Source organism: Typha angustifolia, chromosome 2, assembly GCF_048772165.1.
Source record: "Typha angustifolia cultivar Huaian chromosome 2, ASM4877216v1, whole genome shotgun sequence".
Lineage (NCBI taxonomy): Eukaryota > Viridiplantae > Streptophyta > Magnoliopsida > Poales > Typhaceae > Typha > Typha angustifolia.
The window spans coordinates 3,968,268-3,985,011 of record NC_133240.1 but is presented as its reverse complement, the minus strand read 5'-3'; the positions used below and the strand labels follow the sequence as shown (position 1 = coordinate 3,985,011).

At 39.6% G+C, this 16,744-nt stretch overlaps 1 protein-coding gene across 2 annotated transcripts in view; it reads left to right on the top strand.

The window, feature by feature from the left end:
• The first annotated feature begins 2,312 nt into the window (after positions 1-2,312).
• Positions 2,313-16,744, top strand: part of LOC140774583 (eIF-2-alpha kinase GCN2-like) — a 33,728-nt gene continuing 19,296 nt past the window's right edge. For both annotated transcript variants that reach the window (XM_073117642.1, XM_073117634.1), the window contains exons 1-4: positions 2,313-2,674; positions 3,549-3,590; positions 3,689-3,752; positions 3,847-3,970. In XM_073117642.1, the coding sequence (XP_072973743.1) occupies positions 3,564-3,590; positions 3,689-3,752; positions 3,847-3,970 (215 nt within the window). In that variant the 5' untranslated portion in view covers positions 2,313-2,674; positions 3,549-3,563. The remainder of the gene's footprint in view (positions 2,675-3,548; positions 3,591-3,688; positions 3,753-3,846; positions 3,971-16,744) is intronic.

Here is a 16,744-nt window from a genome sequence, read left to right as displayed (position 1 = left end):
CTGTATACATGCCTCATTGCTCCCAACTGACTATGTTCTATGTTAATAAAATCTGTAATTATGTACGAGTAGTGTAATCTGGGGTGTAGGCTACTAATTAATACTTGGGTTCTTTCTCTAAGATGTCCTTGCTGTTGCTGAGAGCACCGGTTAAAACACTTCTCTGACCTTGTCGTATTTTTCTGTTCGCTATATTTGTTTGTTGTTTTTTTTTTCTTCTTTTTTCCTTCACCTCTATTCCTATAAGGATCACATAGGCCAATCATAATTGTGTTTTTAGGATGCTATTGTCTATTGTACCCACCTGTAGTTGAGTTTTTAAGGTGCTATTGTCTGAAATAGGCTAGGATATGTCTAACTTATGAGCAAATAACGGATTTAGAGGTTAGCTAGAAATTTAAAAAATTTAAATTAATTCTAACATAAAATGATCTCCGCGTCCAGTCGTTTGAATGTCGTTAGACGAATGTTTGAACACTTCCTGCGTTTGATGAAGACTGTTCTCAAGTTGTGGCGTGGCGTTTGAATTTCATTGGTTGGGTGTTCGAATGTCTCGATAAAGGTTGTTCTTATATTTTGCATTTAAATACCATTGACCAAACGTTCGACCATACAAGCTCGATGCATACTAAAAGTCCTATGAAAATAATAAATAAATAATACTACGATAAATATGTTCAATCAAGCGACACTTATATGACTCGATTAGGCCTTGATCACATTATAAGACAGTAGAAAAATTCTCTTTTATGTGAGATAAAAATTACTAATAAATTTTTTACGCTCTAAACTTCAAGAAAAATAGATTTTTTTTTTTTATTTGCATGTGTTTGTTACTTTTAATTAGTAATAATCTGTTAAGAATATTTTTTTAAAAATTAACCATAATAATAATTCTAAAAGAATTAAAAGTAACATTTGAGTGGCAATTATAATGTTTTAAATAACATAATGACAATTATGATATTTTGAATGTTTTAGTGGCAATTATGTATAAAATCCTAATTTTTATTCAAATTGTGGTTACTATCATAATTATGATTTGGCACTTCGCATGTTAGCATAATAAATTATGATTTAGTTAATGCAGATATAGGGTTCAACTGAGCCAGGTTTATTGGTTGGCCACGTGTGAATTTATTTTAAGGATATGCTCCTACTAGTTGGGTTCCGAATCCATACGAGTCGTATCCCGTTTCCCAATGTGGACGCACATCGTTTATTCTTGTCGATCCTACGGAAGCTATGTTAATTAGCACTCCAATTAAATTAAATTACTCTAAGGGATATAAAGGAAAATTTTCAAATAACATACCAACATTTTTCAATTAACACCTCTTCTTTGAGGATTTTATTTATAGATCTTTTTTTTTTCCTATAGTATCCAATAACCCTATCCTATTCCACCTGGGGATGTAAAGCCCGGCTCTAATCAAGCTTAGATTGAAATTAATTTCGAGCCTATCTCTGTGATCAAGCTTGAATTGAAACAATTTCAATCCGAGCTAACTCGAGCCAATTTCGAGTTTAAATGAGCTGCTCAATTAGTAATTTCAAGCCTTATCATTTTCAAATCATTTTCGAGCCTGAGCAAGCTTGAATTAATTTAGGTTTGAATCAAACTTGAAATAAAACCTAATTCAACTATAAAGATATATATATTACCAAAATATAAATTACAAGCAATAAAAATAAATGGGTTAGAAAATAATAAGCAACCAAAATATAAATTACAAGTAATAAAGATAATTGTGTTAAAAAACTATAAACAACCAAAATATAAATTACAAACAATAAAGATAATTGTGTCAGAAAATAATAGCTGAAAGGGTTTTGATCTGATAGTTCATATTAGTTTGATATTACTCATATTATATATATATTTGAGCCTTATCGAGTCGACTCGATCGAGCTGGCTCGGGATGAAGCTTGGCTCGAATTTAATTTCGAGCTTAGCTTTAATGATTAAGCTTGGCTCAGTCTATTTTCAAGTCGAGCTTGATCGAGCATTGTTGAGCCGAACTCAAGCCGAGCTCGAGCCGGCTCGATTATTTTGACAGCCCTAATTCCACCAAAGAATAATTTCTATATTAGTATTCTAATATAATATTTTTCGATTGATATCAAAATGGTTGGGAGGTATCATATAAAAAATTATATTAGAAAGGAGGGTTTAGGTTACAAAATCTTTAAAGATGAGGTGTTAATCGAAAAATGACGAAAATAGGGTGTTAATAAAAAATCACTCGGCGGAGGAGCCTAACGAAGAGGAACGAGGGCTTTCCCCGCTTCTTACCTATAAATTCGAAATCGTCCTCCTGCTAAAATAGAAAGGTCCCGCTCCCCTCCCTTCGACTCAGTAGAAAGCCAGCGTCTCTCCCTGTTTAGGGTCTGATCCCATCTCCGGAGGCGAAAGAGAAGAACACTCAGGCCAAAGAGAACCTATTTTTTTTTTCCCTTAAATGGAGGGAAAGAAAGAAATCTGGAATCCCGCGATGCCCAGCTATAAAAGCTTGGGAAACCCCCTCCGCCGGGGGCACTGGACCTTTCTTCTCTACCTCCTCCTCCTTCCCCTACTCTTTCCCTTTCTTCTTCCTCATCTTAATTTTCTTCTTCGTCCTTCACCGGCGGAAGTGCAATAATCGGTTTTGGCCGTCGGAGTGTCGTCGACCCTGTGAGTGCAATTTTCTTCTTCCATCTGATTTCTTGAATTAATACAGTTGCATTTCAATATTCCTTGTTATATATTTCCAAACCATCTTTAACAAGGTAAAGTTATTGCTGGCTCTCTTTTCATATTAGTCTTATCTTGCTCTCTTTTTGTGGGATGATTGGATTTATATCTGTTGATGTATTACTATTGTACCCCAAGAAATATTCAACCATTACCCATTTGCTTGCATGCTGATGTTGTATTTTGGTTCAATTATCAACTCTCATTAGTTATACACAGAAAATCAGCATTTAGTGGCAAAAACAGATCCTCTGCAGACGTGACTGCAGCAAGTTCCTGCAGTCTTGGGTACTTGGCAGCCGTGAATTTCTTTAAGACTGGTTAACATATTTTTGTAACTATTTTACTTTTGATTACAATGTGGTCTGATAGCCAACTTAGGCCTGCCAAATAACCTGACTGAAGGAATTTTCTGTAAGCATCAAGCTTGTTTTGAAATTAATTTCAAGCATAGGATTGATATTCAGAGTCCGAGTCATCTAATTTCTGGTAGAGCTTAATTTTAAGCCAATTTCCAATCACGCAAAGACAAGGCTTGGTGATAATTGTGATGAACTCAAATCACGCTTGGCTAGATCTTGTTTGTTCATGGTTTTTGTGCAGTTGAATGTAATTCAAACTTGATTCATTAAATTTAAGTTGAATAAGAGGTCGAATGAGTTCAAGCTTGAATTAGATCAACCTTGTATTACAATTTAAAACTTTATGGTGTATTGAGCAGAACTTTCCCAGAGTTATTATAGTAGAATGAGTCAAAGTAGAAGCATTTAATATGTAGTGCTTGCCTAACCAATAATTTATTTATACTATGCAGAAGTAGAAGCTTGAGATGGCTAGCAGTGATGATCATGATGAGGTACGATATATTGATCTACTTTAAAAATAGAATGTCTTCTCTTTTATAGATGAGCTTAACTGTTTCTCACCCATATAACATTGCATGACAACATTCAGCATGAGGATCCAGAGTATTTTGGTTCTCGATATTTCAAAGATTTCAATGAGATCTCAGAGATCAGTGAGGAACTGATCATACTAACCTGTAAGTTATCATTCCCTACATATTTTTTGCATTTTTGTGCTAACTTTTCATTCTTTCTTTTATATTGCAGGCCATGGCGGTTTTGGAGTTGTCTTTTCATGTCAACACAAATTGGATGAAAAAATGTATGCAATCAAAAAGATTTGTCTGAGCAGTGCTGATGTTGATGATATCAGTAACAAGGAGATAATCAGGTAAGTTCTTTTTTTTTTCCAAACCTTTCTTCTTAAACTGTCACTTATTTTTCCATTCATGCAATCAAAGGGAGTGAAGGTTCACATATTTCACATGCATTTTGAAGCAAATATGAGCATTCAACAGGCTTAGTCAGATACGGGAATTTCACATGAATATTGGAGTATTACAGGTTGCTAATCAGTGGCAGATAACGGTAGATAATGTTGTCACTGTTAGACATGCACCTATGGTGATACTTGCTTGATCTAATGAGAATGGGGCTCAAGTAGGCCATGTTATCGATGTTGTGCCTCATCCTAGGGCTTATTCATAGAACATTTAGGTGGGATTTGGTTGTGGAATAACTTCCCAACTAGTTTAGCTATATTCATTTCTTAAACTTGCATAAGAAAGCTTATACTAAGGTTTCAAAACTTGGTATCACGATTGGCCATCCAAAAAAACAATAAGTATCCCTCATATCAGTTGCTCGTATAGGATCAGACTGTTTTTTAATCATATAAATTCTAAATATTATTTAAAAATATAGAAAAATTTCTAAAAATTTAGAAAAATGATAAGAAAATTACATTAACTTATTCAAAACTTTGATGAGTATCAAATTGGTTCTCCCTTTTCTTTCCCCTTCTCTCTCTTTTCCTCTCTTTCTTTATTATTGCTAAGGCAAATTTATTTTTTCTTTAATTTTCTTTCCTTCTCTCTATCTTCTCTCTCTCTCTCTCTATTGCCACAAGGCAGATTTAATTTTTTATTTCTCTCTCTTTCTCTCTCAATCTCTTTCTTCCTCTCTCTCTTTCTTATTGTTGCAAGGTAATTTTTTTTCTCTGATTTTCTTTTCATTTATTCTCTCTCTCCTTTCTCTTTCCCTCTTAATTCTTTCCTCCCTCTCTCATTTTTTCATCTCACTCTCTGTTACTGTAGCAGAAAATCTTCTGTAGTAACAAAGATTGACGGAGAGAAAGACAGGCAGAGAAAGAGATTGGAGAAAAGAAATAGGAAGAAGAGAGAGGGAGGCGCTAGAGAGAGGAAGTAGAGAGAAATAAGAGAGATAGGGCACCAGTGGGAAAGAATTGAAAATCAATTAGAGAGACAAGAGAGGAGAACCCGTATAGGGCAGGATCAGCCGATCTAGCTGATATGTAGCTCAAACCAGTCTAGTTTAGGTTGGTTATTGCCGATCCCAATCCGTTTAGGCTGATCCCACTCGAGATTGGCCGAAACATGGAACCATGGCTTATACACCATTTAGGCTATTATGGTGTTTGGTTGGGAACTAGTGTAGTAGCGTGATTATTAAAGTTGATGTGAGATGAATTTCAAAGTAAAGTGAAGGAGAAGAGTGAAATTGTTTTGAGAATTTTTGAGTACTAATACATAAGATCAATTATTATTTTTCTTAAAACATGGTTAAAAAATATTAACACCTATTTTGATTGCAAAAATTACTATTTTACCCTGTGAATGACATGTTATACCTAATTTTCTTAAAACATGGTTAAGAAAATATTAACACCTATTTTGACCATTAAAACTATAGTTTTCCCTTTAAGCTTGGTTTTTAACATGTTATATCCTTTCTTTCTTAGAGCATCATTACCAAATATTAACAACTGTTTTGCCTGCTAAATTTATTGTTTTGCTTTTTAACCTGATTTTCATATGTTATACCCATTTTTCGTAAAACATTTTTATTAACACCCTTTTTGAGCGCTAAAATTATTATTTGATCTTTTAACCTAGTTTGACATCTAATACTTGTTTTTCTTAAAACATGGTTAAAAATGAGAAGAGGCTTAAATTCTTGTATAGTGTAGATCTATATGAATACATGTCTGCATTGCAAGCTTATAGGTTTGCACTGCATGCTTATGTCTGTAATGTGTATATGCCCGTGTTGCATGCTTGTAGATCCGCACTGCATACAGGCCTATATTGTATGTTTGTAAGTCCTCTACGCTTGTAGTTCCGCATTGCATGCATGTCTACATTGTATGCCTATAGATCTGCATTGATACATGTCTGCTGCATGCTTGAATTAATATGAAAAAGTGATCATGTTTTCTAGAATAAGAAATGGATTTATGAGATATTTTATTAAAAAGCTTATGAAGAGAGAGAGAGAGAGAGTGAGAGAGAATGATTGAAATGGTTGTTGATTGAAGTGATTTCTCCCATGTTCTAATGGGCATAACTGTGGGGATTAGGACATAAGTCTTGTTGTTTAAGGGTAATAGGTTGATAAATGAGGTGGTTTCAGAAAAAAAGGTTAGTCGGGGTTGGGATTGCTAACAGACTCATGTGGAATGCAAATGAGCTAAAAAATGTCAAAAAAGATATATACATAGATAATCGAAAGACAGACGGATATTGAAGTGGACCAACGAATGAGTTCACTAGCTGTTTCTTTAGTATCAAACTTATCTCTGACGCTTGGATAGAAGATCCAACCCCTTGAAGCAAGATATGCACGAACCACTTGGGCAAGGTGGGAACCTAAGCAAACTACCAAGGGGCCCAAAACCTTCATGGAAAGTATATTTTAAGGCACGTCAATTGATGCAAATCTAGTATGAATGTAATGTTTTGGAGAACAATCAATCCAAACAAGTAACTAAAGTAAAATATAGTAAGCAATAACTGATAAGAAGTTAATTAAATAAAAGGATCATTACTAGATGGAAGGAGAGAAAACCACTCAGATAAGGCAATAGCTTCCTAAACTCTCAAATAGGTACGTTGATAGTAGAAAGACCTAAAATATGGTGTAAGGAAAGACTTTATAGTTTAGGTTTACCAATAAATAGAATAGTAATGCTTTTACTTTGAAAACCAAGTCCTCCTCTTCACGTTCGGGCACTCAAAGATTCTCTTTCACTATTGGAATCTTTTGGACAGCAACAATAACCAACGAAAAAAGTAGAGGTTGAAGAAGAAGAGAGGTTTAGAGAGGAAGTAGAAGAGATTAAAGAAGGATCTTAAGATAGAGTAGGAGAAAGGGAGAGAAAGAAAGAGAGAGAGAAGAAGAAGAAGACCACAGGGGAGAAAGTGAGATATCTCAAATAAATCTTATTCCAACTTGTCTTTGTTTCTCATGTAATAACCCTTAAATAGGTTAACAACTTTAATTCTAGCTGATTCTAATAGAAACTTATTTCTTAATAGGACTCTAATTGATCATCTTACCTAAATTGATTGATCCAATTTAGGTAATAAATCAATGTGGACACTCCCCACATATGAGCTTACCATAACTATCAATTGAAATTCTAATAGGAATTCATTTCCTAATAGGATCCTAATTGATTAAACCTTACCTAAATTGACTAACCCAATTTAGGTAATAACTTAATATGGACATCCCCCGCATATAGGCTACCATATCTGTCAATTGATTAATTCAATTGATTATTTGAATTAAAAAAGCAACAATTAGACCAAAATTGGACTCGAGTAATTCTATTTTGGTCAAATTGAAGATGGTGCCCACATCATCATGTTAGTTGCATTTGCATCGTAATCGATTAAATGATCTCGTGTCAATAGTTAAGGTAATCAAAGTCTTTTATAGTTGTAATACCCCTTCGATAAGTAGATCCCCGGTGGTTGTCAAGGTTGTCCAAATCATTGAAGCAACGAGTTGAGCCTCATCGCAGGGACTAGCAGCTGGGCCGGTCGAGAAATAGTTGGATAGGTTGATGCCACCGTACTACCCCAATCCTTTTTAGTTTGTTTATCTCTTCCCTTTATCGCCTTCGAAACAATCATAAAGTCATTCAATGTTAACTTATGCCCTTCTTTCCCTCTCTTTATGACGAGCAAAACTCACTCACGAGGACGGGAGTTGGGTTGGCTTCGTATCGGCTGAGGGCAAACATGCTTGACTGATAGGGATAGGGACAGTTCGATTCAAGCTAATCTATTCGAGGCCATCGATGTATTTCTTCAATCTGATTCCCTATACATGGGTGTGCTATAAAACAAGGAGAAGAATAGAATAAAACGGATCAATTGCTTTGATTGGTCTTTTCGAGCTTCTAGTTCTTCTAGAATACTAACATGGTTCAATGATGCTGGTGGAAGGAACGAATCACTAGAGATTCATCCAACTTCGATCCCCTAAAGGCAAGTGCAGGCTATTGAATCCAAAATAGAGCTCAAAGGTCTCATCACAACTACTACGTTTATTTGGTCTATCAACTACTTGGCTTGCTATTGACCTAATTGGGAGCTTTTCTATCTTTGTCATCGGATTGTGAGACCCTTTCGCCAGGGTCCAGATTATTCCATTGGGGAGAAAGCTAGAGCGATCTATTTATTTTTAGTACCAGTGGCATGACGGATGAAGATGGGGAGTGAAGGGCTTATAAGTCGGGTAGTAGTGTTCTCACTTCCAAGAAGACAATAATCTGCAAAGGGAGCGGCAGGAAAAGGGGTGCTTCTTCCCCTCTCTACAATGCAGGTTTTAAGACTACGCGAAGATCTACAACTAAACACGAATCATCAATTCTTTTGACCATTCATTTTGAGCTTCACATTCTCTTAGAAATACTAACGAGGTTCAATGATGCCGACAAAGGGAACTAGCTAAAAGGCTCTCAAAGGCAGGTGCATAGCATAGGAAGAAGAATAGGATGAGTTTGTGTGTGAATCCCAACGTTAGATCTCCTTTTCATTCTCTTTCTATAAAGAGCTACTCAACCTATTTGGAAAGAGCTACTCGTCAGCCCATGATATTGGTAATTTTTGGTTGAAAGGCTTTCAGTTTTAGAGATCACTTATCTTAGGCCAAGACCGATTGAATAAAAAAAACCACTCATTCTTTAGCGGGATAAAAATTAACTGGCTATCAATATCTTTACAAAAAAGAAAAAATGACAATAAATTCAAGCCATGAATAAAGGGGATTGATCGAGAAGTAGAGCTAAGCGATTTATTGAAAGGCAGGAATGAATAGATTGATATCTTGCCCCAGCTCAAAAGGCAAGGGGGAAGATCATTAATAAAAGAACACGTGGATAAATGGACTTCTTAATAGAAGAAAAAGGAAAGGAATTCTTTGCTCTACTAATAAAGTAGAAATGCAAGTAACCGGTCAGTTGGACCTTAAAAGAAAGCAAAAGATGAAAGCATGAGAATTGACAACCAACATGTGAGTGGCCCATAAATTCACTCCCTTTTTTGGAGACACACTAAAGCTCCTGTTCTCGTGCATTGTTACCCCCATTTTACTCTGAAAGATAGTCGCAGACTCAAAAATATGTTCATGGACATGTAGGGGAAGAAAATGTGGTATCTAACACCAAATGAGGCTAAGAAGAAGATAGTGTGGCGGACGAGAGCAAGTACGAGCGATGAAAGCGGAAGATGGGATATGAATAAAAGATAAGGCAAAAAATGAAAGATGAGAGCTGCTAGCAAGCAGAAGCGCAGAACTGAGCAAGCAAGTCAAGTATAAGCAATTGATGAATTGATTGGACTTTGCTAACACCGAGGGAGAAGCAGAAAGCAGTGGGAGGGGGATATATTACGAAACTTATTCATTTGATTTACCATTTGAGAGATTGAGATTAAAGTCTCCAGAAGACTAATGGCGGGAGAGATTCGAAATGGAGGCGTAGAGAAGATCGGATCTACTATGAAAAGAGGATAAATTGATGTGATATACCAAAATAAAGATTTACATAGATAAAAAAATAGAAAAAATGAGTGCCTTAAGACGAAAAAGAAATAGGGGCTTTAATAGAAAAGATATTTTGGCAATAGACCATGGCTAAATATATACCAACAGAAAAAGGTCTTGTAATAGCTTGAATTTGAACAGGTCTTGCAATGAATAAGGGCCTACTGAGGGGACTCACGTAACCAAGCAAGGGAAGCTGCAGAAGAAGCAAAAAGCCAAGCACCGAAATGTGCGGAAGAATAAGCAGCGGCTGAGTGTCCTACTAAACAAGCAAGGGTTGAGTGCCAATGCGCTCAAGCTGTTGCCCCCTAAGCTTACTAATGCGTAGTCCTTTTCTTGCTTACCATGAATCGCACACCTAAAAGCTCAAGTTTTAGGCAAGAAAAATAAGGCCATGCAAAGGCTTTTTTATAGTTTCTAGTTGCAGTTGACAAAAGAGCGGGCAGTGGGGAGTATTGAATCCAAAGAGTTCGTTACATGGGATTCGCTCAAAGCAAAGAAGCTATGGATGACCCTTAGCAGAAGAAGAAGAGCTAAAGCTAACATCAGTAGGACTTCTATACTACAACACTTTATGTGCCCACCAGTATTGAACACAAAAAACTTTTATGCTTTTTTTCAGTTGAATGAATTTCTTGAGATTGAATTCCAATCTCAAGGATTCGGTACTAGTGCTCCTCCTATCCTACTTGGCTAAGCATAGTACAAAACCTGATTGGTCGGCTTATAGCGCTATGCACTTGCCTTATGCTATACACTTTTATTTATTGAGATGAGATTAGATATTTCCTTATCTATTGCTTTTAATGATACTTGCTGATAAAATACAGAAAAAGATTAACTGCAGATATGGTGCACCATAGAGATTGATTGCATAGTTGATTAAAGTGACAAATAGTGATTAAGATATAGATTTTAAGCACACACTAAAGGAAGGCGATAGAGACAGATGATAACTCTGCCTCTGCCAGCCATCCCTTACTAGCTTGACCGAGTGAGACCAAGGGCTTCTCATTAACAACAAAGACAAATCCTCTCTTGATCAATTGAAAGAGGACTTGAAGGGATAATACATGATTGATGGAATGTACACGACCAATATTGACCACTTGTGGGAGTTGAGACCAGGCGGGATATTACTATTTCATTTTTGAAATTCTTTATTCATATTCAATTTCATTTACTCCTTCAACTGAAAGAGAAAGTGAAACCAAAACTCAAACCGTAAATCAATGATGAACTTCCTTTCGTGTGCCTATTTCCGTATTTACCATGGCTACTTCAATTGATTCACATCGCTAGCCAAGCCTTGAAAGATTCGTTATAGTTTGATTGAACAAGTGATTGAAGACCGATGGCCGTGCTAGGAAGTTGTAGTTGTCGATTGCTTGTTGTAGTCTTGCAAACTTACAGTCTATCATAACATACCGTTTGATGCCACTGCTTTGCTCACTTTATTCCCTACCTCAAATCTTCGTGAGGTAGATTCTCTATGGTTCGGTGACCAAAGCCAAATTGTGGAGGATGGTTATGACTTATGATTCCTAGTAGAACCTATTGATCAGAGAGTGATAGGTTGAAGATGGTTGATTAACCACAAAACTAAGACATTCTATAGCCCTCTTTTGTTTTTAAGCGCAAAAAGACAATTTCTTATAATTTTTAAGCCCAAAAAAGCAAGTCAAAAGGGATGCGTCAAAGCAAGACAATACTATAGCCTTCTTTGAAGCATCAAAGCTAAAGGAGTTTGGCGGCTTTGAAGTGAAGCTGCGAGCTTCGCGTCGAAAAGCGAAGCGAGCCATGCTAGTGTGCTCATATTTTGGTTATCCTACCTTTTTCTTGTGTCTACCTCGATTCGAAGCGGTGGAGGGCGCACAACCCTTCTCCGCTCCTTTCTTGAGCCTTGCACACTAAGTTCTGATATTCTGTCCTGCAGAAAGAAAGTGCATTCTCTAGCCTTTGAAAGAGTCATATTATTGTCCTATCAAAGGCTGGAAAAAAGCCTACATGCCTGAGTACGCAACAAAGGGAATGAAGGCTTCAAAGTCTTAGGTCCGGGTAGGTTCAATCAAACGAAGCAGGAGATTGAAAGACGAAGTAGGCTCGCTCATTCATCCCATTATCTTTAGTAAAATAATAGTGGTGTCATCATAACTTTTGATCTGACATAAAAGAGTGGTCTTTAAACTAGAATAAGAAGTTGGTTTAATAGGTATTCTATTTAAAAAAATTATAAGGAGAGAGAGGAAGAGAAGGGTTGAAATGATAGTTGATTAAAGTGATATCTTTTTAAGGGCAAAATGGTAGTTTTATTTTCTTATTAGATTGAAATAACTTGGTGGTATAAAGTAATTTTAGGGAGAAGTATTAGTATTGAGATAAACACTTGTTTGGTTACTTTACTAATATAAAACCCATTAAATTGATGGGCTTTGAGGGTGAACATGAGTTTTGGCGTCATTCTACCATTTTGGGTTTGCTTTTGTCCAAGATGGTGATACGATTCGGACTTCACCGATGTCGTCTTGAGTTTGGATTCACTTTAGGAGTGTTTTTGTTTCATGTTTTAGTATTTAATTTCCATTAAAATAATTTTTCTGTAAGTCGCGTTTGAACGCGGGTGGAGTGAGTTCGAACGCGTTTGTGAATGGGGTTGTGAACGTGGGTGAAGAGAGTATATTGGCGTTCTAACGCACTGTGAACGCCTGTATCACGTTCGCAAATCTAGAGAAGTGGAAAACAGGCGCGTTCGATCGCGCGTTCGAACGCCTGCATCGCGTTTGCAAATCCAGAGGAGCAAACTCGGTGCGTTCGAACGCGGTCGGCAAAAATTGTATTGTTAGGATTAATTTTGAGTTGTTGGTTAGCCTCTAAAAGGATGTGGATGGCAACCAAAGTCATTATTGAATTGAGAATTGAGTTTTACCTTGCCTCTGTCTTCTTCGCTCCCGTTCTCTCAATCCCTAGTGACGCCGCTTCTAACCTCCCTCGACCGGCCAATCACCCTAGACTCTTAGGGGCGGCCTTCTCCTCCCCCTTCTTCCAATCTATCCATCACTTACCCTAACCTTCCATCAACCATAACCCTTCCACCACCACTTTTCACCGGTGCCACCCCATTAACGTCGGTCCTCCACCAACCACCATTAGCTAGGATCACGTGCCTCCATCCACGGATCCAAAATAGACCACCCTGACCATCGTCCACTAATCGGATGATATCTCGAGATCCTTACATCCGATTTGCCTGAAACTAGATTAATTGAAAGCTCTTTTCGAGTGCTACAACATATCAAAATTTCACGTTGATCCGACAGCAGAATATTTCAGGATCTTATTTTAAAGTTCCGTGCTAGATCTAGTCCAGATCAGGAAATTGGAAAAGATCAAACCTTAGCCTAAAGGGGAGATTGTATCAAGTCTGGTATCAGAGCCATCGTTCCTCGGACAGGCGCTTTCTATGACGACCACCAGAGCCATGGCTGCACGGCGAGATGATGAAGAAGAGATTCTCCCAATAGAGGAGGGGGAAACGATTGCGGGGACTTCCACGTGCGGAACTGCCTGATCTAATCGGAATACGGAAGAACCTAGCGTTCAAGCCATGTTGGAGTCTCTTTCCGAGCAAATGGCTATCAACAACCAAATGATGATGGAGATGATGCGGGAACTACGGGCGACAAGGAAAGCAATGGCGAACGGGAATGCACCATCGATCCCACGATGCGAGTCCACCCCCTTGAACCCACCGCCACCGGTTTAGCCTTTGCAACCACAAGAGCCGCTGCTACCACCACCCTATGGGCAGAGGCAAACAAGGATGGTTACACCGTCCAGTTGCAGGTGAACCCATCCGACGAGCAAACCACTATAGAGACCATCTTGGAGATCAAGATTCGTGAGCGGGTCAATACGATCCGGAACCACGGCGAGTTAATCAAAACCGAAGGAGGGATCATCAACCCTTCATGGTGCATCCTCCCCCGGTAAGACAAGGACTTAGACATGATCCGGAACGAGACAACGGCATCCGTGGACAAGTCGTGCGTCTCGAATTCCTCAAGTTCAAAGGTGGCGATCCGATCGATTGGTTATATACAGCGGAGCAATTCTTTGCATACCAAGGTACGGCAGAAGAATACAAGGTGACGCTTGCGAGCTTCCACCTTGAGGATGTGGCGTTTCATTGGTTTCAAACAGCCAATGCCATTGAGGCTATCGAAATTTGGGCTGAATTTTGTGCTGATATCACACGGCGATTTGGAGCGTCGGGGTATGAAGACTTTGATGCTCTACTCTCAAAGACAGTGCAAAAGACTACGGTTGGGGCATACCAAGAAGAATTTGAGAGGATTAGTAGCCGATGTCATCCACCATGGACAGATCAGCAACTTCGCAGCACCTTTATCTCCGGGTTGCGGGGTGACATACAATCCGATGTAAGGGCTTTAAGGCCTAGAACCTTAAAGGAGGTCTTCGAGGATGCAATGCTTATAGAAGACAAACATAGGGCCATGAAGATACACCTAAAACAGAGTTGGACGAGCCAAGGAAGCCGTAATCAATCTCAACCAACCATAGCGGCAGGAAACATCACCGGAGTACCAAGAGTTGCTGCTATAGTGGTACCTCCTTGAGCACCCTTGAAGCCATCCCAATATGTGAAGTACGCACCTAGAGGTCTGGGACGAGCACTCACACCTGCCCAAGTGGAGGAACGAAGGGCCAACGGCCTATGCTTCCGTTGTGATGAGTAGTTTGTACTCGGGCATCGCTGCGCTAAACCGATGGGATCGGTGATGCTAATCGATGGATTGGAGGAGGCTGAGAATGAGTTTGTAGCTGAAAATGAAGGTGTGGCTGGACATCAAGGAGAAGAAGCTGAGGAGCAACCCGTGGAGGACATGATAGCCGAAATCTCTCTCCACGCCTACTCGGGAACAGCTACGCCTAAGACCTTGCGGGTGAACGGTGTAGTCAAGAAACCATAGTGAGAATCTTGATTGACAACGGCTCGAGTCGGAATCCACGGAAGGGTTCAATCTGACGATTGGAGATGGCACCACATTGCGAGCGGATTTTATTTGTGGAGATATGGAATTGAAAGTGCAAGGCCAAACTTTCACATTAGACCTTTATTCGTTGGCCTTGCGAGGTGCCGACATTGTTTTGGGGACTCAATGGCTTCAAAGCTTGGGGCCCGTAATATTTGATTTCTCAAACCTCACACTGACATTTCAGAGGAATGGTCGAAGGGTGCTGTTGGATGGAAATCAACCGCGGCAAGGGCCGACATTGCAACCACTTGTGGGCTTTCCTTGTGCAGGGGACCGAGCTCTACTATTGCAAATGGCTGTCGCTGAACCAAAACATCCACCACCAAGGAAAATAGCCACTGACATGCAAGAACTGCTGCAGGAGTTCCAGGATCTCTTCGAGGAACCCCGAGGACTGCCGCCAACCCGTCGGCGCGACCATTGCATCCAGATCATTCCAAGGGCTGAACCAGCAAATGTCCGGCCTTATCGGTACCTGCATGTCCAGAAGGAAGAGATCAGTAAATTGGTAGTGGAAATGCTCGAGCAAGGGATTATTCAACCAAGTAGAAGTGCCTACTCGTCGCTGGTGCTATTGGCTCGGAAGAAAGACGGGAGTTGGCGGTTTTGCGTCGACTACCGAGCCTTGAATACAATTACTGTCAAGGACCGGTATCCAATACCGGTGATCGAGGAGTTGCTGGATGAGCTCACAGGGTCGGCCTACTTCAGTAAATTTGACTTAAGAGCGGGGTACCATCAAATCCAAGTCGACCCTGAAGATGTGCACAAAACGGCGTTCCGAACTCACGATGGCCACTATGAGTTCCGAGTCATGCCGTTTGGGCTCACCAATGCACTGGTCACCTTCCAAGGGCTGATGAATGACCTTTTCCATCTGCTCTTGCGTCGGTACGTGCTCGTCTTCTTTGACGATATTCTAGTGTATAGCAGGAATTGGAGCGAGCACTTGCGGCATGTGCGGGAGGTATTAAATATTTTGCGACAAAACCAGATAAAAGTCAAGATGAGCAAGTGTCTTTGGGGAGAGCCACGAGTGGAGTACTTGGGGCATATAATCTCAGCAAAAGGAGTGGAAGCCGATCCAAGTAAGATCAAGAATATGGTGGACTGGCCGATTCCTACTAATCAGCGGGAATTGAGGGGATTCCTTGGGTTGACGGGGTACTACCGGCGATTCGTTGTCAACTATGGCAAAATTGCTGCCCTGCTGACCTCCTTACTCAGAAAAGGTGGGTTTCAATGGACGGGCAAAGCAAAGGAGGCCTTCGAAGCCTTGAAGACATCTATGTCTACCGCTCCGGTTCTAGCACTACCGGATTTCGGCAAGCCCTTTGTGGTGGAATGCGACGCTTCGGGTGAGGGCATTGGAGCAGTTTTGATGCAAGAGGGCAGACCCGTGGCGTATATGAGCAAGGCATTGTCAAACCAATCGCGACAGCTATCCACCTACGAGCACGAAATGATAGCGATTCTACACGCCGTCACCAAATGGCGACCCTACTTGATTGGCCAATGGTTTACTATCCGCACGGACCAGCGTAGTTTACCCTACTTCATCGAGCAACGTGCGCACACCCCATCCCAACAATGGTGGGTCACGAAACTCCTTGGGTATGACTACGAATTAGTCTACAGAAAGGGGATTGAGAATCGAGCGACCGATGCTCTTTCGCGCCAATCGGACACAAGTAAGCTTGCCTCTTTTTTAGCACCAGCATTTCCTATATCTTCAGATATGTGGGGAACCAATGCAGAAGATCATACCATGGAGGAACGTGAGTCAGAGTTTAAAGATCGCTTCCCAAACTTCAAACCTTGAGGACAAGGTTGCGAAAGCATGGTGGATTGATACGATTCGAACTTCACCGATGTCGTCTTGAGCTTGGATTCACTTTAGGAGTGTTTTTGTTTCATGTTTTAGTGTTTAATTTTCATTAAAATAAATTTTCTGTAAGTCACATTCAAATGTGGGTGGAGTGAGTTCGAACGCGTTTGTGAACGGGGTTGTGAATATGGGTGAAGAGAGTGCA